Source organism: Anomaloglossus baeobatrachus, chromosome 12, assembly GCF_048569485.1.
Source record: "Anomaloglossus baeobatrachus isolate aAnoBae1 chromosome 12, aAnoBae1.hap1, whole genome shotgun sequence".
NCBI classification, from domain to species: domain Eukaryota; kingdom Metazoa; phylum Chordata; class Amphibia; order Anura; family Aromobatidae; genus Anomaloglossus; species Anomaloglossus baeobatrachus.
The window spans coordinates 18,596,969-18,618,793 of record NC_134364.1 but is presented as its reverse complement, the minus strand read 5'-3'; the positions used below and the strand labels follow the sequence as shown (position 1 = coordinate 18,618,793).

The 21,825-nt window shown below is 48.0% G+C and overlaps 1 protein-coding gene across 1 annotated transcript in view; it reads left to right on the top strand.

Annotated features, from left to right (window-relative positions):
* AMN (amnion associated transmembrane protein) overlaps window positions 1-21,825 on the top strand; it is a 93,296-nt gene extending 71,471 nt beyond the window's left edge. Inside the window, exon 12 of the mRNA XM_075329545.1 lies at window positions 21,445-21,825. Within this exon, the coding sequence (XP_075185660.1) occupies window positions 21,445-21,543 (99 nt within the window). The 3' untranslated portion in view covers window positions 21,544-21,825. The remainder of the gene's footprint in view (window positions 1-21,444) is intronic.

The window sequence follows — 21,825 nt, the reverse complement described above, 5'->3', positions numbered from 1 at the left end:
CAGCCTATTGCTTTGGTTCTCCACAGAAGTGGTGGTCTTGTGGCCCCTCTGGATAGTCACTTGCCCACCGCTGATGTAATAGTGTAGCTATTTAGGTTAGATGCAGTCAGACCCCTGCGATGTGAAATCAGTGGGTACAATCTAAAAATTGGGCTTCTTCAAAACTGTTGTGCCGTTAGCTCATAAAGTGGAGCGCAGAAAAGGAGGCGGCTCCGGACATTGTGCAGGGGAAGAAGACATTACTCTTCGCGTAAGGGAAAGTAAAAACCCTCTGATCTCAGCATCATCCAGACTTCTACTGTAAATCATGTTCACACTTTGCAGTATTTTTCCCCCTAAATATTACTTTATTTTTCCAATTTCTCACATTCTGGAGATTCGCCGTTTAGATGCTGCTCTTGAAAAAAGCCGACAGCATCTGAACGTTACCCATGTAACCCCTGTGTGACGCAATCACAGGGAGCCCCGGGCCCCTCTCTTCCTACACAGGAAGGATTGCATTGTGGGAAGAAACCGGAGACCCTGGAAGAAACGCATCAGACACGGGGAGAACAACAAACTCCTCGCAGATGGTGGAGTTGAGCCCAGGGTTACAGCGCTAACATATTGTCATATTGCCGCCAGAGATGGATAATTATGCAGCACAGCGGCTCGGTGGTTAGTGCTCCTGCTTTGCAGCGCTGGGGATGTGGGTTCAACTCTGACCAAGGACCATTAAATTCCACCTCTAAGAAATCATTGACTTCCAGTGGAGCTTCCTCTTCTTTTTATGTGCTCCCATAGGTGCTGGAGTCATATCAAAAACTCTGCCATAAGTTTATTCTTAAGCAGGTTGGTGGCTCGGTGGTTACTGCTCCTGCTTTGCAGCGCTGGGGTTCAGGGTTCAATTCTGACCGAGCACCATGAAATTCCCCCTCTCAGGAGCTGTAATCAGTGACTGCACATGGAGCCTCCTCCTCTCAGGAGCTGTAATCAGTGACTGCACATGGAGCCTCCTCCTCTCAGGAGCTGTAATCAGTGACTGCACATGCTGCCTCCTCCTCTCAGGAGCTGTAATCAGTGACTGCACATGGAGCCTCCTCCTCTCAGGAGCTGTAATCAGTGACTGCACATGGAGCCTCCTCCTCTCAGGAGCTGTAATCAGTGACTGCACATGGAGCCTCCACCTCTCAGGAGCTGTAATCAGTGACTGCACATGCTGCCTCCTCCTCTCAAGAGCTGTAATCAGTGACTGCACATGGAGCCTCCTCCCCTCAGGAGCTGTAATCAGTGACTGCACATGGAGCCTCCTCCCCTCAGGAGCTGTAATCAGTGACTGCACATGGAGCCTCCTCCCCTCAGGAGCTGTAATCAGTGACTGCACATGGAGCCTCCCCCTCTCAGGAGCTGTAATCAGTGACTGCACATGGAGCCTCCCCCTCTCAGGAGCTGTAATCAGTGACTGCAGATGGAGCCTCCCCCTCTCAGGAGCTGTAATCAGTGACTGCACATGGAGCCTCCTCCCCTCAGGAGCTGTAATCAGTGACTGCACATGGAGCCTCCTCCCCTCAGGAGCTGTAATCAGTGACTGCACATGGAGCCTCCTCCCCTCAGGAGCTGTAATCAGTGACTGCACATGGAGCCTCCTCCTCTCAGGAGCTGTAATCAGTGACTGCACATGGAGCCTCCTTCTTTTTCATGCCCGTCCATAGGTGCTGGAGTTATATCAGTGACTTTCCCAGAGGCTGAGTGTTCAGCAGGTCGGTGGCTCGGTGGTTGGCGCTCCTGCTTTGTGGTGCTGGTGTTCTGTGTTCTAGTCCCACCATGGATGATCTGTGGGAGGTGTTTGGGTGGTCTCCCCACATGTGCTGGTGATGAGGGTGCAGAGGTGGGTGATGGGGTTACATGTGTACAGGCTCCAGGAGGCTCTGCTACTATGCGCTGCTTGTCTGTCTGGTTATTGCTCTGCTACTATGCGCTGCTTGTCTGTCTGGTTATTGCTCTGCTACTATGCGCTGCTTGTCTGTCTGGTTATTGCTCTGCTACTATGCGCTGCTTGTCTGTCTGGTTATTGCTCTGCTACTATGGGCTGCTTGTCTGTCTGGTTATTGCTCTGCTACTATGCGCTGCTTGTCTGTCTGGTTATTGCTCTGCTACTATGCGCTGCTTGTCTGTCTGGTTATTGCTCTGCTACTATGCGCTGCTTGTCTGGTTATTGCTCTGCTACTATGGGCTGCTTGTCTGTCTGGTTATTGCTCTGCTACTATGGGCTGCTTGTCTGGTTATTGCTCTGCTACTATGGGCTGCTTGTCTGTCTGGTTATTACTCTGCTACTATGGGCTGCTTGTCTGTCTGGTTATTGCTCTGCTACTATGCGCTGCTTGTCTGTCTGGTTATTGCTCTGCTACTATGTGCTGCTTGTCTGTCTGGTTATTGCTCTGCTACTATGCGCTGCTTGTCTGGTTATTGCTCTGCTACTATGCGCTGCTTGTCTGTCTGGTTATTGCTCTGCTACTATGCGCTGCTTGACTGTCTGGTTATTGCTCTGCTACTATGGGCTGCTTGTCTGTCTGGTTATTGCTCTGCTACTATGCGCTGCTTGTCTGTCTGGTTATTGCTCTGCTACCATGCGCTGCTTGTCTGTCTGGTTATCGCTCTGCTACCATGGGCTGCTTGTCTGTCTGGTTATTGCTCTGCTACTATGCGCTGCTTGTCTGTCTGGTTATTGCTCTGCTACTATGCGCTGCTTGTCTGTCTGGTTATTGCTCTGCTACTATGCGCTGCTTGTCTGTCTGGTTATTACTCTGCTACTATGCGCTGCTTGTCTGTCTGGTTATTGCTCTGCTACTATGGGCTGCTTGTCTGTCTGGTTATTGCTCTGCTACTATGGGCTGCTTGTCTGTCTGGTTATTGCTCTGCTACTATGGGCTGCTTGTCTGTCTGGTTATTGCTCTGCTACTATGGGCTGCTTGTCTGTCTGGTTATTGCTCTGCTACTATGCGCTGCTTGTCTGTCTGGTTATTGCTCTGCTACTATGCGCTGCTTGACTGTCTGGTTATTGCTCTGCTACTATGCGCTGCTTGTCTGTCTGGTTATTGCTCTGCTACTATGCGCTGCTTGTCTGTCTGGTTATTGCTTTGCTACTATGGGCTGCTTGTCTGTCTGGTTATTGCTCTGCTACTATGCGCTGCTTGTCTGTCTGGTTATTGCTCTGCTACTATGCGCTGCTTGTCTGTCTGGTTATTGCTCTGCTACTATGCGCTGCTTGACTGTCTGGTTATTGCTCTGCTACTATGCGCTGCTTGTCTGTCTGGTTATTGCTCTGCTACTATGCGCTGCTTGTCTGTCTGGTTATTGCTTTGCTACTATGGGCTGCTTGTCTGTCTGGTTATTGCACTGCTACTATGCGCTGCTTGACTGTCTGGTTATTGCTCTGCTACTATGGGCTGCTTGTCTGTCTGGTTATTGCTCTGCTACTATGCGCTGCTTGTCTGTCTGGTTATTGCTCTGCTACTATGCGCTGCTTGTCTGTCTGGTTATTGCTCTGCTACTATGGGCTGCTTGTCTGTCTGGTTATTGTTCTGCTACTATGCGCTGCTTGTCTGTCTGGTTATTGCTCTGCTACTATGGGCTGCTTGTCTGTCTGGTTATTGCTCTGCTACTATGGGCTGCTTGTCTGTCTGGTTATTGCTCTGCTACTATGGGCTGCTTGTCTGTCTGGTTATTGCTCTGCTACTATGCGCTGCTTGTCTGTCTGGTTATTGCTCTGCTACTATGGGCTGCTTGTCTGTCTGGTTATTGCTCTGCTACTATGGGCTGCTTGCCTGTCTGGTTATTGCTCTGCTACTATGGGCTGTTTGTCTGTCTGGTTATTGCTCTGCTGCTATGGGCTGCTTGTCTGTCTGGTTATTGCTCTGCTACTATGCGCTGCTTGTCTGTCTGGTTATTGCTCTGCTACTATGGGCTGCTTGTCTGTCTGGTTATTGCTCTGCTACTATGGGCTGCTTGTCTGTCTGGTTATTGCTCTGCTACTATGCGCTGCTTGTCTGTCTGGTTATTGCTCTGCTACTATGGGCTGCTTGTCTGTCTGGTTATTGCTCTGCTACTATGGGCTGCTTGTCTGTCTGGTTATTGCTCTGCTACTATGGGCTGCTTGTCTGTCTGGTTATTGCTCTGCTACTATGCGCTGCTTGTCTGTCTGGTTATTGCTCTGCTACTATGGGCTGCTTGTCTGTCTGGTTATTGCTCTGCTACTATGGGCTGCTTGTCTGTCTGGTTATTGCTCTGCTACTATGGGCTGCTTGTCTGTCTGGTTATTGCTCTGCTGCTATGGGCTGCTTGTCTGTCTGGTTATTGCTCTGCTACTATGCGCTGCTTGTCTGTCTGGTTATTGCTCTGCTACTATGGGCTGCTTGTCTGTCTGGTTATTGCTCTACTATGCGCTGCTTGTCTGTCTGGTTATTGCTCTGCTACTATGGGCTGCTTGTCTGTCTGGTTATTGCACTGCTACTATGGGCTGCTTGTCTGTCTGGTTATTGCTCTGCTACTATGGGCTGCTTGTCTGTCTGGTTATTGCTCTGCTACTATGCGCTGCTTGTCTGTCTGGTTATTGCTCTACTATGCGCTGCTTGTCTGTCTGGTTATTGCTCTGCTACTATGGGCTGCTTGTCTGTCTGGTTATTGCTCTACTATGCGCTGCTTGTCTGTCTGGTTATTGCACTGCTACTATGGGCTGCTTGTCTGTCTGGTTATTGCACTGCTACTATGCGCTGCTTGTCTGTCTGGTTATTGCTCTGCTACTATGGGCTGCTTGTCTGTCTGGTTATTGCACTGCTACTATGGGCTGCTTGTCTGTCTGGTTATTGCTCTGCTACTATGCGCTGCTTGTCTGTCTGGTTATTGCTCTGCTACTATGGGCTGCTTGTCTGTCTGGTTATAGCTCTGCTACTATGCGCTGCTTGTCTGTCTGGTTATTGCTCTGCTACTATGGGCTGCTTGTCTGTCTGGTTATTGCTCTGCTACTATGCGCTGCTTGTCTGTCTGGTTATTGCTCTGCTACTATGCGCTGCTTGTCTGTCTGGTTATTGCTCTGCTACTATGCGCTGCTTGACTGTCTGGTTATTGCTCTGCTACTATGGGCTGCTTGTCTGTCTGGTTATTGCTCTGCTACTATGCGCTGCTTGTCTGTCTGGTTATTGCTCTGCTACTATGCGCTGCTTGTCTGTCTGGTTATTGCTCTGCTACTATGCGCTGCTTGTCTGTCTGGTTATTGCTCTGCTACTATGGGCTGCTTGTCTGTCTGGTTATTGCTCTGCTACTATGGGCTGCTTGTCTGTCTGGTTATTGCTCTGCTACTATGCGCTGCTTGTCTGTCTGGTTATTGCACTGCTACTATGCGCTGCTTGTCTGTCTGGTTATTGCTCTGCTACTATGGGCTGCTTGTCTGTCTGGTTATTGCTCTGCTACTATGCGCTGCTTGTCTGTCTGGTTATTGCACTGCTACTATGGGCTGCTTGTCTGTCTGGTTATTGCACTGCTACTGTGCGCTGCTTGTCTGTCTGGTTATTGCTCTGCTACTATGGGCTGCTTGTCTGTCTGGTTATAGCTCTGCTACTATGCGCTGCTTGTCTGTCTGGTTATTGCTCTGCTACTATGGGCTGCTTGTCTGTCTGGTTATTGCTCTGCTACTATGGGCTGCTTGTCTATCTGGTTATTGCTCTGCTACTATGCGCTGCTTGTCTGTCTGGTTATTGCTCTGCTACTATGGGCTGCTTGTCTGTCTGGTTATAGCTCTGCTACTATGCGCTGCTTGTCTGTCTGGTTATTGCTCTGCTACTATGGGCTGCTTGTCTGTCTGGTTATTGCTCTGCTACTATGGGCTGCTTGTCTATCTGGTTATTGCTCTGCTACTATGGGCTGCTTGTCTGTCTGGTTATTGCTCTGCTACTATGGGCTGCTTGTCTGTCTGGTTATAGCTCTGCTACTATGCGCTGCTTGTCTGTCTGGTTATTGCTCTGCTACTATGGACTGCTTGTCTGTCTGGTTATTACTCTGCTACTATGCGCTGCTTGTCTGTCTGGTTATTGCTCTGCTGCTATGGGCTGCTTGTCTGTCTGGTTATTGCTCTGCTGCTATGCGCTGCTTGTCTGTCTGGTTATTGCTCTGCTACTATGCGCTGCTTGTCTGTCTGGTTATTGCTCTGCTACTATGGGCTGCTTGTCTGTCTGGTTATAGCTCTGCTACTATGGGCTGCTTGTCTGTCTGGTTATTGCTCTGCTACTATGCGCTGCTTGTCTGTCTGGTTATTGCTCTGCTACTATGGGCTGCTTGTCTGTCTGGTTATTGCTCTGCTACTATGCGCTGCTTGTCTGTCTGGTTATTGCTCTGCTACTATGCGCTGCTTGTCTGTCTGGTTATTGCACTGCTACTATGCGCTGCTTGTCTGTCTGGTTATTGCTCTGCTACTATGCGCTGCTTGTCTGTCTGGTTATTGCTCTGCTACTATGCGCTGCTTGTCTGTCTGGTTATTGCTCTGCTACTATGGGCTGCTTGTCTGTCTGGTTATTGCTCTGCTACTATGGGCTGCTTGTCTGTCTGGTTATTGGTCTGCTACTATGCGCTGCTTGTCTGTCTGGTTATTGCTCTGCTACTATGCGCTGCTTGTCTGTCTGGTTATTGCTCTGCCACTATGGGCTGCTTGTCTGTCTGGTTATTGCTCTGCTACTATGCGCTGCTTGTCTGTCTGGTTATTGCTCTGCTACTATGGGCTGCTTGTCTGTCTGGTTATTGCTCTGCTGCTATGCGCTGCTTGTCTGTCTGGTTATTGCTCTGCTACTATGGGCTGCTTGTCTGTCTGGTTATTGCTCTGCTGCTATGCGCTGCTTGTCTGTCTGGTTATTGACAGACAAGCAGCGCATAGTAGCAGAGCAATAACCAGACAGACAAGCAGCCCATAGTAGCAGAGCAATAACCAGACAGACAAGCAGCCCATAGTAGCAGAGCAATAACCAGACAGACAAGCAGCGCATAGTAGCAGAGCAATAACCAGACCGACAAGCAGCCCATAGTAGCAGAGCAATAACCAGACAGACAAGCAGCACATAGTAGCAGAGCAATAACCAGACAGACAAGCAGCCCATAATAGCAGAGTAATAACCAGACAGACAAGCAGCCCATAATAGCAGAGTAATAACCAGACAGACAAGCAGCCCATAGTAGCAGAGCAATAACCAGAAAGACAAGCAGCGCATAGTAGCAGAGCAATAACCAGAAAGACAAGCAGCGCATAGTAGCAGAGCAATAACCAGACAGACAAGCAGCGCATAGTAGCAGAGCAATAACCAGACAGACAAGCAGCGCATAGTAGCAGAGCAATAACCAGACAGACAAGCAGCGCATAGTAGCAGAGCAATAACCAGACAGACAAGCAGCCCATAGTAGCAGAGCAATAACCAGACAGACAAGCAGCGCATAGTAGCAGAGCAATAACCAGACAGACAAGCAGCCCATAGTAGCAGAGCAATAACCAGACAGACAAGCAGCGCATAGTAGCAGAGCAATCACCAGACAGACAAGCAGCGCATAGTAGCAGAGCAATAACCAGACAGACAAGCAGCCCATAGTAGCAGAGCAATAACCAGACAGACAAGCAGCGCATAGTAGCAGTGCAATCACCAGACAGGCAAGCAGCGCATAGTAGCAGAGCAATAACCAGACAGACAAGCAGCGCATAGTAGCAGAGCAATAACCAGACAGACAAGCAGCCCATAGTAGCAGAGCAATAACCAGACAGACAAGCAGCCCATAGTAGCAGAGCAATAACCAGACAGACAAGCAGCGCATAGTAGCAGAGCAATAACCAGACAGACAAGCAGCCCATAGTAGCAGAGCAATAACCAGACAGACAAGCAGCGCATAGTAGCAGAGCAATAACCAGACAGACAAGCAGCCCATAGTAGCAGAGCAATAACCAGACAGACAAGCAGCGCATAGTAGCAGAGCAATAACCAGACAGACAAGCAGCCCATAGTAGCAGAGCAATAACCAGACAGACAAGCAGCGCATAGTAGCAGTGCAATAACCAGACAGACAAGCAGCCCATAGTAGCAGAGCAATAACCAGACAGACAAGCAGCGCATAGTAGCAGAGCAATCACCAGACAGACAAGCAGCGCATAGTAGCAGAGCAATAACCAGACAGACAAGCAGCCCATAGTAGCAGAGCAATAACCAGACAGACAAGCAGCGCATAGTAGCAGTGCAATAACCAGACAGGCAAGCAGCGCATAGTAGCAGAGCAATAACCAGACAGACAAGCAGCCCATAGTAGCAGAGCAATAACCAGACAGACAAGCAGCGCATAGTAGCAGAGCAATAACCAGACAGACAAGCAGCGCATAGTAGCAGAGCAATAACCAGACAGACAAGCAGCGCATAGTAGCAGAGCAATAACCAGAAAGACAAGCAGCGCATAGTAGCAGAGCAATAACCAGACAGACAAGCAGCCCATAGTAGCAGAGCAATAACCAGACAGACAAGCAGCCCATAGTAGCAGAGCAATAACCAGACAGACAAGCAGCGCATAGTAGCAGAGCAATAACCAGACAGACAAGCAGCGCATAGTAGCAGAGCAATAACCAGACAGACAAGCAGCGCATAGTAGCAGTGCAATAACCAGACAGACAAGCAGCGCATAGTAGCAGTGCAATAACCAGACAGACAAGCAGCGCATAGTAGCAGTGCAATAACCAGACAGACAAGCAGCCCATAGTAGCAGAGCAATAACCAGACAGACAAGCAGCGCATAGTAGCAGTGCAATAACCAGACAGACAAGCAGCACATAGTAGCAGACCAATAACCAGACAGACAAGCAGCGCATAGTAGCCGAGCAATAACCAGACAGACAAGCAGCGCATAGTAGCAGAGCAATCACCAGACAGACAAGCAGCGCATAGTAGCAGAGCAATAACCAGACAGACAAGCAGCCCATAGTAGCAGAGCAATAACCAGACAGACAAGCAGCGCATAGTAGCAGTGCAATAACCAGACAGGCAAGCAGCGCATAGTAGCAGAGCAATAACCAGACAGACAAGCAGCCCATAGTAGCAGAGCAATAACCAGACAGACAAGCAGCGCATAGTAGCAGAGCAATAACCAGACAGACAAGCAGCGCATAGTAGCAGAGCAATAACCAGACAGACAAGCAGCGCATAGTAGCAGAGCAATAACCAGACAGACAAGCAGCGCATAGTAGCAGAGCAATAACCAGACAGACAAGCAGCGCATAGTAGCAGTGCAATAACCAGACAGACAAGCAGCCCATAGTAGCAGAGCAATAACCAGACAGACAAGCAGCCCATAGTAGCAGAGCAATAACCAGACAGACAAGCAGCGCATAGTAGCAGAGCAATAACCAGACAGACAAGCAGCCCATAGTAGCAGAGCAATAACCAGACAGACAAGCAGCCCATAGTAGCAGAGCAATAACCAGACAGACAAGCAGCGCATAGTAGCAGTGCAATAACCAGACAGACAAGCAGCGCATAGTAGCAGAGCAATAACCAGACAGAGAAGCAGCCCATAGTAGCAGAGCAATAACCAGACAGACAAGCAGCGCATAGTAGCAGAGCAATCACCAGACAGACAAGCAGCGCATAGTAGCAGAGCAATAACCAGACAGACAAGCAGCCCATAGTAGCAGAGCAATAACCAGACAGACAAGCAGCGCATAGTAGCAGTGCAATAACCAGACAGGCAAGCAGCGCATAGTAGCAGAGCAATAACCAGACAGACAAGCAGCCCATAGTAGCAGAGCAATAACCAGACAGACAAGCAGCGCATAGTAGCAGAGCAATAACCAGACAGACAAGCAGCGCATAGTAGCAGAGCAATAACCAGACAGACAAGCAGCGCATAGTAGCAGAGCAATAACCAGACAGACAAGCAGCGCATAGTAGCAGAGCAATAACCAGACAGACAAGCAGCCCATAGTAGCAGAGCAATAACCAGACAGACAAGCAGCGCATAGTAGCAGAGCAATAACCAGACAGATAAGCAGCGCATAGTAGCAGAGCAATAACCAGACAGACAAGCAGCGCATAGTAGCAGAGCAATAACCAGACAGACAAGCAGCGCATAGTAGCAGAGCAATAACCAGACAGACAAGCAGCGCATAGTAGCAGAGCAATAACCAGAAAGACAAGCAGCGCATAGTAGCAGAGCAATAACCAGACAGACAAGCAGCCCATAGTAGCAGAGCAATAACCAGACAGACAAGCAGCCCATAGTAGCAGAGCAATAACCAGACAGACAAGCAGCGCATAGTAGCAGAGCAATAACCAGACAGACAAGCAGCGCATAGTAGCAGAGCAATAACCAGACAGACAAGCAGCGCATAGTAGCAGTGCAATAACCAGACAGACAAGCAGCGCATAGTAGCAGTGCAATAACCAGACAGACAAGCAGCGCATAGTAGCAGTGCAATAACCAGACAGACAAGCAGCCCATAGTAGCAGAGCAATAACCAGACAGACAAGCAGCGCATAGTAGCAGTGCAATAACCAGACAGACAAGCAGCCCATAGTAGCAGAGCAATAACCAGACAGACAAGCAGCGCATAGTAGCAGAGCAATCACCAGACAGACAAGCAGCGCATAGTAGCAGAGCAATAACCAGACAGACAAGCAGCCCATAGTAGCAGAGCAATAACCAGACAGACAAGCAGCGCATAGTAGCAGTGCAATAACCAGACAGGCAAGCAGCGCATAGTAGCAGAGCAATAACCAGACAGACAAGCAGCCCATAGTAGCAGAGCAATAACCAGACAGACAAGCAGCGCATAGTAGCAGAGCAATAACCAGACAGACAAGCAGCGCATAGTAGCAGAGCAATAACCAGACAGACAAGCAGCGCATAGTAGCAGTGCAATAACCAGACAGACAAGCAGCCCATAGTAGCAGAGCAATAACCAGACAGACAAGCAGCCCATAGTAGCAGAGCAATAACCAGACAGACAAGCAGCCCATAGTAGCAGAGCAATAACCAGACAGACAAGCAGCGCATAGTAGCAGTGCAATAACCAGACAGACAAGCAGCGCATAGTAGCAGAGCAATAACCAGACAGAGAAGCAGCCCATAGTAGCAGAGCAATAACCAGACAGACAAGCAGCGCATAGTAGCAGAGCAATCACCAGACAGACAAGCAGCGCATAGTAGCAGAGCAATAACCAGACAGACAAGCAGCCCATAGTAGCAGAGCAATAACCAGACAGACAAGCAGCGCATAGTAGCAGTGCAATAACCAGACAGGCAAGCAGCGCATAGTAGCAGAGCAATAACCAGACAGACAAGCAGCCCATAGTAGCAGAGCAATAACCAGACAGACAAGCAGCGCATAGTAGCAGAGCAATAACCAGACAGACAAGCAGCGCATAGTAGCAGAGCAATAACCAGACAGACAAGCAGCGCATAGTAGCAGAGCAATAACCAGACAGACAAGCAGCGCATAGTAGCAGAGCAATAACCAGACAGACAAGCAGCCCATAGTAGCAGAGCAATAACCAGACAGACAAGCAGCGCATAGTAGCAGAGCAATAACCAGACAGATAAGCAGCGCATAGTAGCAGAGCAATAACCAGACAGACAAGCAGCGCATAGTAGCAGAGCAATAACCAGACAGACAAGCAGCGCATAGTAGCAGAGCAATAACCAGACAGACAAGCAGCGCATAGTAGCAGAGCAATAACCAGACAGACAAGCAGCGCATAGTAGCAGAGCAATAACCAGACAGACAAGCAGCCCATAGTAGCAGAGCAAATAACCAGACAGACAAGAAGCGCATAGTAGCAGAGCAATAACCAGACAGACAAGCAGCGCATAGTAGCAGAGCAATAACCAGACAGACAAGCAGCCCATAGTAGCAGTGCAATAACCAGACAGACAAGCAGCGCATAGTAGCAGAGCAATAACCAGACAGACAAGCAGCGCATAGTAGCAGAGCAATAACCAGACAGACAAGCAGCCCATAGTAGCAGAGCAATAACCAGACAGACAAGCAGCGCATAGTAGCAGAGCAATAACCAGACAGACAAGCAGCCCATAGTAGCAGAGCAATAACCAGACAGACAAGCAGCCCATAGTAGCAGTGCAATAACCAGACAGACAAGCAGCCATAGTAGCAGAGCAATAACCAGACAGACAAGCAGCCCATAGTAGCAGAGCAATACCAGACAGACAAGCAGCCCATAGTAGCAGTGCAATACCAGACAGACAAGCAGCCCATAGTAGCAGTGCAATAACCAGACAGACAAGCAGCGCATAGTAGCAGAGCGATAACCAGACAGACAAGCAGCCCATAGTAGCAGTGCAATAACCAGACAGACAAGCAGCGCATAGTAAGCAGAGCAATAACCAGACAGACAAGCAGCGCATAGTAGCAGAGCAATAACCAGACAGACAAGCAGCGCATAGTAGCAGAGCAATTAGCAGACAGACAAGCAGCGCATAGTAGCAGAGCAATAACCAGACAGACAAGCAGCCCATAGTAGTAGAGCAATAACCAGACAAGCAGCCCATAGTAGCAGAGCAATAACCAGACAGATAAGCAGCCCATAGTAGCAGAGCAATAACCAGACAGACAAGCAGCACATAGTAGCAGAGCAATAACCAGACAGACAAGCAGCGCATAGTAGCAGAGCAATAACCAGACAGACAAGCAGCCCATAGTAGCAGTGCAATAACCAGACAGACAAGCAGCCCATAGTAGCAGTGCAATAACCAGACAGACAAGCAGCGCATAGTAGCAGAGCAATAACCAGACAGACAAGCAGCGCATAGTAGCAGAGCAATAACCAGACAGACAAGCAGCCCATAGTAGCAGAGCAATAACCAGACAGACAAGCAGCCCATAGTAGCAGAGCAATAACCAGACAGACAAGCAGCCCATAGTAGCAGTGCAATAACCAGACAGACAAGCAGCGCATAGTAGCAGAGCAATAACCAGACAGACAAGCAGCGCATAGTAGCAGAGCAATTAGCAGACAGACAAGCAGCGCATAGTAGCAGAGCAATTAGCAGACAGACAAGCAGCGCATAGTAGCAGAGCAATAACCAGACAGACAAGCAGCCCATAGTAGCAGAGCAATAACCAGACAGACAAGCAGCCCATAGTAGCAGAGCAATAACCAGACAGACAAGCAGCGCATAGTAGCAGAGCAATAACCAGACAGACAAGCAGCGCATAGTAGCAGAGCAATAACCAGACAGACAAGCAGCGCATAGTAGCAGAGCAATAACCAGACAGACAAGCAGCGCATAGTAGCAGAGCAATAACCAGACAGACAAGCAGCCCATAGTAGCAGAGCAATAACCAGACAGACAAGCAGCGCATAGTAGCAGAGCAATAACCAGACAGACAAGCAGCCCATAGTAGCAGAGCAATAACCAGACAGACAAGCAGCGCATAGTAGCAGAGCAATCACCAGACAGACAAGCAGCGCATAGTAGCAGAGCAATAACCAGACAGACAAGCAGCCCATAGTAGCAGAGCAATAACCAGACAGACAAGCAGCGCATAGTAGCAGTGCAATAACCAGACAGGCAAGCAGCGCATAGTAGCAGAGCAATAACCAGACAGACAAGCAGCCCATAGTAGCAGAGCAATAACCAGACAGACAAGCAGCCCATAGTAGCAGAGCAATAACCAGACAGACAAGCAGCCCATAGTAGCAGAGCAATAACCAGACAGACAAGCAGCCCATAGTAGCAGAGCAATAACCAGACAGACAAGCAGCCCATAGTAGCAGAGCAATAACCAGACAGGCAAGCAGCGCATAGTAGCAGAGCAATAACCAGACAGACAAGCAGCACATAGTAGCAGAGCAATAACCAGACAGACAAGCAGCCCATAGTAGCAGAGCAATAACCAGACAGACAAGCAGCCCATAGTAGCAGAGCAATAACCAGACAGACAAGCAGGCCATAGTAGCAGTGCAATAACCAGACAGACAAGCAGCGCATAGTAGCAGAGCAATAACCAGACAGACAAGCAGCGCATAGTAGCAGAGCAATAACCAGACAGACAAGCAGCGCATAGTAGCAGAGCAATAACCAGAAAGACAAGCAGCGCATAGTAGCAGAGCAATAACCAGACAGACAAGCAGCGCATAGTAGCAGAGCAATAACCAGACAGACAAGCAGCCCATAGTAGCAGAGCTATAACCAGACAGACAAGCAGCCCATAGTAGCAGAGCAATAACCAGACAGACAAGCAGCCCATAGAAGCAGAGCAATAACCAGACAGACAAGCAGCGCATAGTAGCAGAGCAATAACCAGACAGACAAGCAGCGCATAGTAGCAGAGCAATAACCAGACAGACAAGCAGCGCATAGTAGCAGAGCAATAACCAGACAGACAAGCAGCCCATAGTAGCAGTGCAATAACCAGACAGACAAGCAGCCCATAGTAGCAAAGCAATAACCAGACAGACAAGCAGCGCATAGTAGCAGAGCAATAACCAGACAGACAAGCAGCCCATAGTAGCAGAGCAATAACCAGACAGACAAGCAGCCCATAGTAGCAGAGCAATAACCAGACAGACAAGCAGGCCATAGTAGCAGTGCAATAACCAGACAGACAAGCAGCGCATAGTAGCAGAGCAATAACCAGACAGACAAGCAGCGCATAGTAGCAGAGCAATAACCAGACAGACAAGCAGCGCATAGTAGCAGAGCAATAACCAGAAAGACAAGCAGCGCATAGTAGCAGAGCAATAACCAGACAGACAAGCAGCCCATAGTAGCAGAGCAATAACCAGACAGACAAGCAGCCCATAGAAGCAAAGCAATAACCAGACAGACAAGCAGCGCATAGTAGCAGAGCAATAACCAGACAGACAAGCAGCGCATAGTAGCAGAGCAATAACCAGACAGACAAGCAGCGCATAGTAGCAGAGCAATAACCAGACAGACAAGCAGCCCATAGTAGCAGTGCAATAACCAGACAGACAAGCAGCCCATAGTAGCAAAGCAATAACCAGACAGACAAGCAGCGCATAGTAGCAGAGCAATAACCAGAAAGACAAGCAGCGCATAGTAGCAGAGCAATAACCAGACAGACAAGCAGCGCATAGTAGCAGAGCAATAACCAGACAGACAAGCAGCGCATAGTAGCAGAGCAATAACCAGACAGACAAGCAGCCCATAGTAGCAGTGCAATAACCAGACAGACAAGCAGCGCATAGTAGCAGAGCAATAACCAGACAGACAAGCAGCGCATAGTAGCAGAGCAATAACCAGACAGACAAGCAGCGCATAGTAGCAGAGCAATAACCAGAAAGACAAGCAGCGCATAGTAGCAGAGCGATAACCAGACAGACAAGCAGCCCATAGTAGCAGAGCGATAACCAGACAGACAAGCAGCGCATAGTAGCAGAGCCCGATAACCAGACAGACAAGCAGCCCATAGTAGCAGAGCAATAACCAGACAGACAAGCAGCCCATAGTAGCAGAGCAATAACCAGACAGACAAGCAGCGCATAGTAGCAGAGCAATAACCAGACAGACAAGCAGCCCATAGTAGCAGAGCAATAACCAGACAGACAAGCAGCGCATAGTAGCAGTGCAATAACCAGACAGACAAGCAGCGCATAGTAGCAGAGCAATAACCAGACAGACAAGCAGCGCATAGTAGCAGAGCAATAACCAGACAGACAAGCAGCGCATAGTAGCAGAGCAATAACCAGACAGACAAGCAGCGCATAGTAGCAGTGCAATAACCAGACAGACAAGCAGCGCATAGTAGCAGAGCAATAACCAGACAGACAAGCAGCGCATAGTAGCAGAGCAATTAGCAGACAGACAAGCAGCGCATAGTAGCAGAGCAATTAGCAGACAGACAAGCAGCGCATAGTAGCAGAGCAATAACCAGACAGACAAGCAGCCCATAGTAGCAGAGCAATTAGCAGACAGACAAGCAGCGCATAGTAGCAGAGCAATTAGCAGACAGACAAGCAGCGCATAGTAGCAGAGCAATAACCAGACAGACAAGCAGCCCATAGTAGTAGAGCAATAACCAGACAAGCAGCCCATAGTAGCAGAGCAATAACCAGACAGATAAGCAGCCCATAGTAGCAGAGCAATAACCAGACAGACAAGCAGCCCATAGTAGCAGTGCAATAACCAGACAGACAAGCAGCCCATAGTAGCAAAGCAATAACCAGACAGACAAGCAGCGCATAGTAGCAGAGCAATAACCAGAAAGACAAGCAGCGCATAGTAGCAGAGCAATAACCAGACAGACAAGCAGCGCATAGTAGCAGAGCAATAACCAGACAGACAAGCAGCGCATAGTAGCAGAGCTATAACCAGACAGACAAGCAGCCCATAGTAGCAGTGCAATAACCAGACAGACAAGCAGCGCATAGTAGCAGAGCAATAACCAGACAGACAAGCAGCCCATAGTAGCAGAGCAATAACCAGACAGACAAGCAGCAGCATAGTAGCAGAGCAATAACCAGACAGACAAGCAGCCCATAGTAGCAGAGCAATAACCAGACAGACAAGCAGCGCATAGTAGCAGAGCAATAACCAGACAGACAAGCAGCGCATAGTAGCAGAGCAATAACCAGACAGACAAGCAGCCCATAGTAGCAGAGCAATAACCAGACAGACAAGCAGCGCATAGTAGCAGAGCAATAACCAGACAGACAAGCAGCCCATAGTAGCAGAGCAATAACCAGACAGACAAGCAGCCCATAGTAGCAGAGCAATAACCAGACAGACAAGCAGCCCATAGTAGCAGAGCAATAACCAGACAGACAAGCAGCGCATAGTAGCAGAGCAATAACCAGACAGACAAGCAGCCATAGTAGCAGAGCAATAACCAGACAGACAAGCAGCGCATAGTAGCAGAGCAATAACCAGACAGACAAGCAGCGCATAGTAGCAGAGCAATAACCAGACAGACAAGCAGCCCATAGTAGCAGAGCAATAACCAGACAGACAAGCAGCCCATAGTAGCAGAGTAATAACCAGACAGACAAGCAGCGCATAGTAGCAGAGCAATCGACAGACAAGCAGCGCATAGTAGCAGAGCTATAACCAGACAGACAAGCAGCGCATAGTAGCAGAGCAATAACCAGACAGACAAGCAGCGCATAGTAGCAGAGCAATAACCAGACAGACAAGCAGCGCATAGTAGCAGAGCAATAACCAGACAGACAAGCAGCCCATAGTAGCAGAGCAATAACCTGACAGACAAGCAGCGCATAGTAGCAGAGCAATAACCAGACAGACAAGCAGCGCATAGTAGCAGAGCAATAACCAGACAGACAAGCAGCGCATAGTAGCAGAGCTATAACCAGACAGACAAGCAGCCCATAGTAGCAGAGCAATAACCAGACACAGCCCATAGTAGCAGAGTAATAACCAGACAGACAAGCAGCGCATAGTAGCAGAGCAATGACAGACAAGCAGCGCATAGTAGCAGAGCTATAACCAGACAGACAACCAGCGCATAGTAGCAGAGCAATAACCAGACAGACAAGCAGCGCATAGTAGCAGAGCAATAACCAGACAGACAAGCAGCGCATAGTAGCAGAGCAATAACCAGACAGACAAGCAGCGCATAGTAGCAGAGCAATAACCAGACAGACAAGCAGCGCATAGTAAGCAGAGCTATAACCAGACAGACAAGCAGCGCATAGTAGCAGAGCAATAACCAGACAGACAAGCAGCCCATAGTAGCAGAGCAATAACCAGACAGACAAGCAGCGCATAGTAGCAGAGCTATAACCAGACAGACAAGCAGCGCATAGTAGCAGAGCAATAACCAGACAGACAAGCAGCGCATAGTAGCAGAGCATTAACCAGACAGACAAGCAGCGCATAGTAGCAGAGCAATAACCAGACAGACAAGCAGCCCATAGCAGCAGAGCATTAACCAGACAGACAAGCAGCGCATAGTAGCAGAGCAATAACCAGACAGACAAGCAGCGCATAGTAGCAGAGCAATAACCAGACAGACAAGCAGCGCATAGTAGCAGAGCAATAACCAGACAGACAAGCAGCCATAGTAGCAGAGCAATAACCAGACAGACAAGCAGCGCATAGTAGCAGAGCAATAACCAGACAGACAAGCAGCCCCTAGTAGCAGCCTTCTGGATGCTCCACAAAGCCTTGATACAGGTAACACCATCACCCTACCTGTGTGTCTTTGGGGCAATGGTGGAGAGGAAACCACCCAGACACAGGGAGGACATACAAACTCCTTGCAGATGCTGTTTCTTGGTGGGACTGGAACCAGAAACACAAACTCTGCAAGGCACCAGTGCTAACCACTGAGCTACATGCGTCACCCAGTTCACAAAGTAGATCAACAGAACTTTCCTTGGAGAATTCGAACCCAGAGCCTCAGGGCCACAAAATAGTTGAATCTATGCCCAATCAATGAGATGCCCAGGGGGATTTTTTTTGTTTTCTTCGAGATAATTTAATAGTATAAAAAAAAAAAAAAAAAAAAAAAAGAAGCAAATCGCTGTTAGCCGATGTCTTCAGTGAGATCTGAACCTAGGTCTCAGTGCTGCAAAATGCAAGTGCTAAGTACTGAGCCGCCATGCTGCATTACATCTGCTCAGTCTATACAATGCAGTATCTGGAATAAGACGTCAAAGCATCCACAGATGAAAAGAAATTATTATTCTTTTTTAGAAAGACTTTATGTTCTTTTAGTTGTTTTCTTTTGTGGGACCTCGGTGTTAACCACTGAGCTGCCCTTGGTAGAAAATTGTTACTTCTTCTACAGCGCACATAGAACGTGCAATCTCCATACAGATGTTGTCCATGGGGGGATTTGAACCCAGGACCCCATTGTTGCAAAACTACAGCATTAACCACCTACTAACTTCTGCTATACAATGTTGCTGTAATAACTGAGTGTGCCTTTAGTTGTCCCCCCTGGAGAGATTTGAACCCAGGGCCCCAATGCTACAATCACATCAGCACTAACCACTGGCTCACCAGGCTGCCTTTACTTTTAAGTAGAGCAAGTGATAAAAACACTTCTGGCTCAGAAATCATTGAATTTCTTTGGTCCTTTTCCAAAATAACTGAAACGTCCTTTTAGTTTTTGTCCTTGGTTAGATTTGAACCCAGCACCTGCAAGTTGCAAACCAGGAGCACTAACCACTGAGCCACTATCAGGAATCACTGCAGGCTCAGGTCTTCTATAGAAGCTGTGAAAAGTTAAAAAGTGAATTAATTACATTTACACGGCCTCCTCCTTAACAAAGAAACATCTAGTTTGAAGGTCATTTCTTTTATATATTGCTGAAGAAATAACCGCACATTGAGTTTTAAAATTTGAACCCAGGACCCCAGCGTAACGTGCAGCCCCATGTAAGGGACAGTCACTTCTACATAAAATAGCTGAACTGACTTTAAAAATGTTGCTCTTTATGGGATTAGAACCCAAAACACATCGGTATCAACCAACAACCAGCAGTAATAACTACCAAGCAGCAATATCAACCACTGAGCCACCACACAACAGAGCTAGGCTGATGGCATTGTCACATCTGAGTCACTCCCTCTTGACTTGTGCACATTTTATTATAGTTCAGAATGTGAATATACGTATAAATGTGACTACGCCGGCGGATACCAGACACAAGCGTCCTTCAGTGTCAGTGGCCACCCCTGCTGTAGTGTCCCCCGCCCTTTGCCTTCAAAACCGCATCTGATCTTCTAGCTGCTTGTACACTATTATACTAACCAGTGATAAGGCATAGTCAATAACTGAAACCGGAACAGCTGTGTTGGAGACTTAAAACTGCGTGAGTAGTAAAAGTATGTGCCCCTGTGCTGTCAGTATCTGGTGTGACCTCTTCTGCAGTATCTAAGTTTCTGGTAAATGTTGATTAGTTCTGCACATCAATTTGGAGGATTTTTAGCTCCTTCCTCCCTATAAACCAGCTTCTCCTCTCACAACAGCGCCTTCCGCAGCATTTCTATAGGATTAAGGTTCCAGCACTTCACCTTTATTCTCCTTTGTAGAACGACTTGAGGCTTTGCGTTGTTGTTTTGCTGCACAACCCCTACTCGCCTGAGACTCCGCTCATGGTCAGACGTCCTGACATATTCAGAATGCATTGCAATGATCTCCTTGCTATCCTCCTGCCATACACACCATTGCTGCAGTGTCCCACGTATGAATGTTACCATTAGCTAATGTGAATGAGGCCTTTGGTCATTTAGAGGTTACCTTGAGTTCCTTTGTAACCGTACAAACTGTAAGTGTATGTGCCCACGATCAGGGCTATGTGGCGTTCTGCACACAGCATATTTTCAGTTTAATGGATTAGTTTGTTGGGGGGTAAAATAGTGTGTGGGGGGTGATTAGGATGTAAGAGGTCTTTAGGGTGTAAGATTATTGGGGTGCGGGAAGTGATTAGGCTGTAGAGGGTTTAAGGGGGGTGATTGGGGTGTAGGGGGGGTAATTAAGGTGTAAAGTGTGTTTAGGCTATACAGGGGGATTAGGATGTAAGAGGTATTTGGGGTGTAGAAGATGATGAAGTGTACAGAGTGCTTAGGTTGTAAAAGGTGTTTAGGTTATAAGATAATTAAGGTGTAAAGAATAACTGTAGGGGGTGATTACAGTGTAGAGGGCAATTACGGCATGGGGGTTGATTAGGGTGTGATTACGGTATAGAGGATGATTAGGGTGTGAAGGGTGATAGAGGTGTGGGAGGTGTTTACAGTGTAGAGGGTGATTAGGGTGTGGAAAGCCATTAGGGTGTGGGGGTTGATTAGGGTGTTGAGGTGATTAGAGTGGGTGGGTGATTGGGGTGTGATTACGGTATAGAGGTCGATTAGGTTGTGGGGGCAATTAGGGTGTTGAGGGAGTAGAAAGTGATAGAGATTTGGGAGGTGTTTAGGGTGTATGGGGTGATTGGGGAGGGGGTGATTCTAGAGGGTGAGTGAGGTGTAGAGGTGTGGGAGGTGTTTACAGTGTATGGGGTAATTAGGGTGTGGAGAGTCATTAGGGTGTAGGGGGTGATTGGGGTGTGGAGGGTGATTGGGGTTTAAGAGCTGTGTAGGGTGTGAGATAATTAGGGTGTAAAGCTGATAAAAGTTGTAAACCCGAACTCCCTCTACTCTTGTTCACGGCAGTGCTATAAAGCATTGAGCCTCCAATGCACAGATGTAATACACACTAATAAATAAAAAAAAAAAATAATTATATATATATATACACACACACACACACACTTATGATTTGCATTGTGTGTTTTAAGCACGATAGAACAGATCACAGAATTTAGAACAATCTACATTATGGGTCTTCATCTTTGTTGGGATTGAGCCCAGCACACCGACACTGCCGGACCGGAGTGCAGCGTCCTGAGCCTACGCTCCCACTATACGCGTCTTACAAGACAAACTGAATCTTCTCTTTTTCTCTTTCTTTAGGCTGAAGTCCACGTTGAAGACAATTCACAAAAAGCCGCACGGCCGGCCACGGAATTTCATTTCTCCAATCCTGCGTTTGATTCCAGTTCTGATCTGTAGCTCTTTTTATTTTTAAATAATTTTAAAATATTTTTCACAACCTAAAAAAATAACAGCTCTTACCCTGGTGACTGCTCAGAAATCATCGCTTCCCGTTCCCGCTCCTCGGCTGCGTACGTTTTCTCTGCAGACTTTAATGGAACCAGGTGATTCTATTACTTTCAATTTTTGAAAGTTTTTTTGGTCTCACAAAGTCTTGTCATTTCCTTACAAGAATCACTTATAAAATTAAAGCTTCTTATTAAAACGTGTTGAAGGAACAATGAAATCTTTGTATTGTGG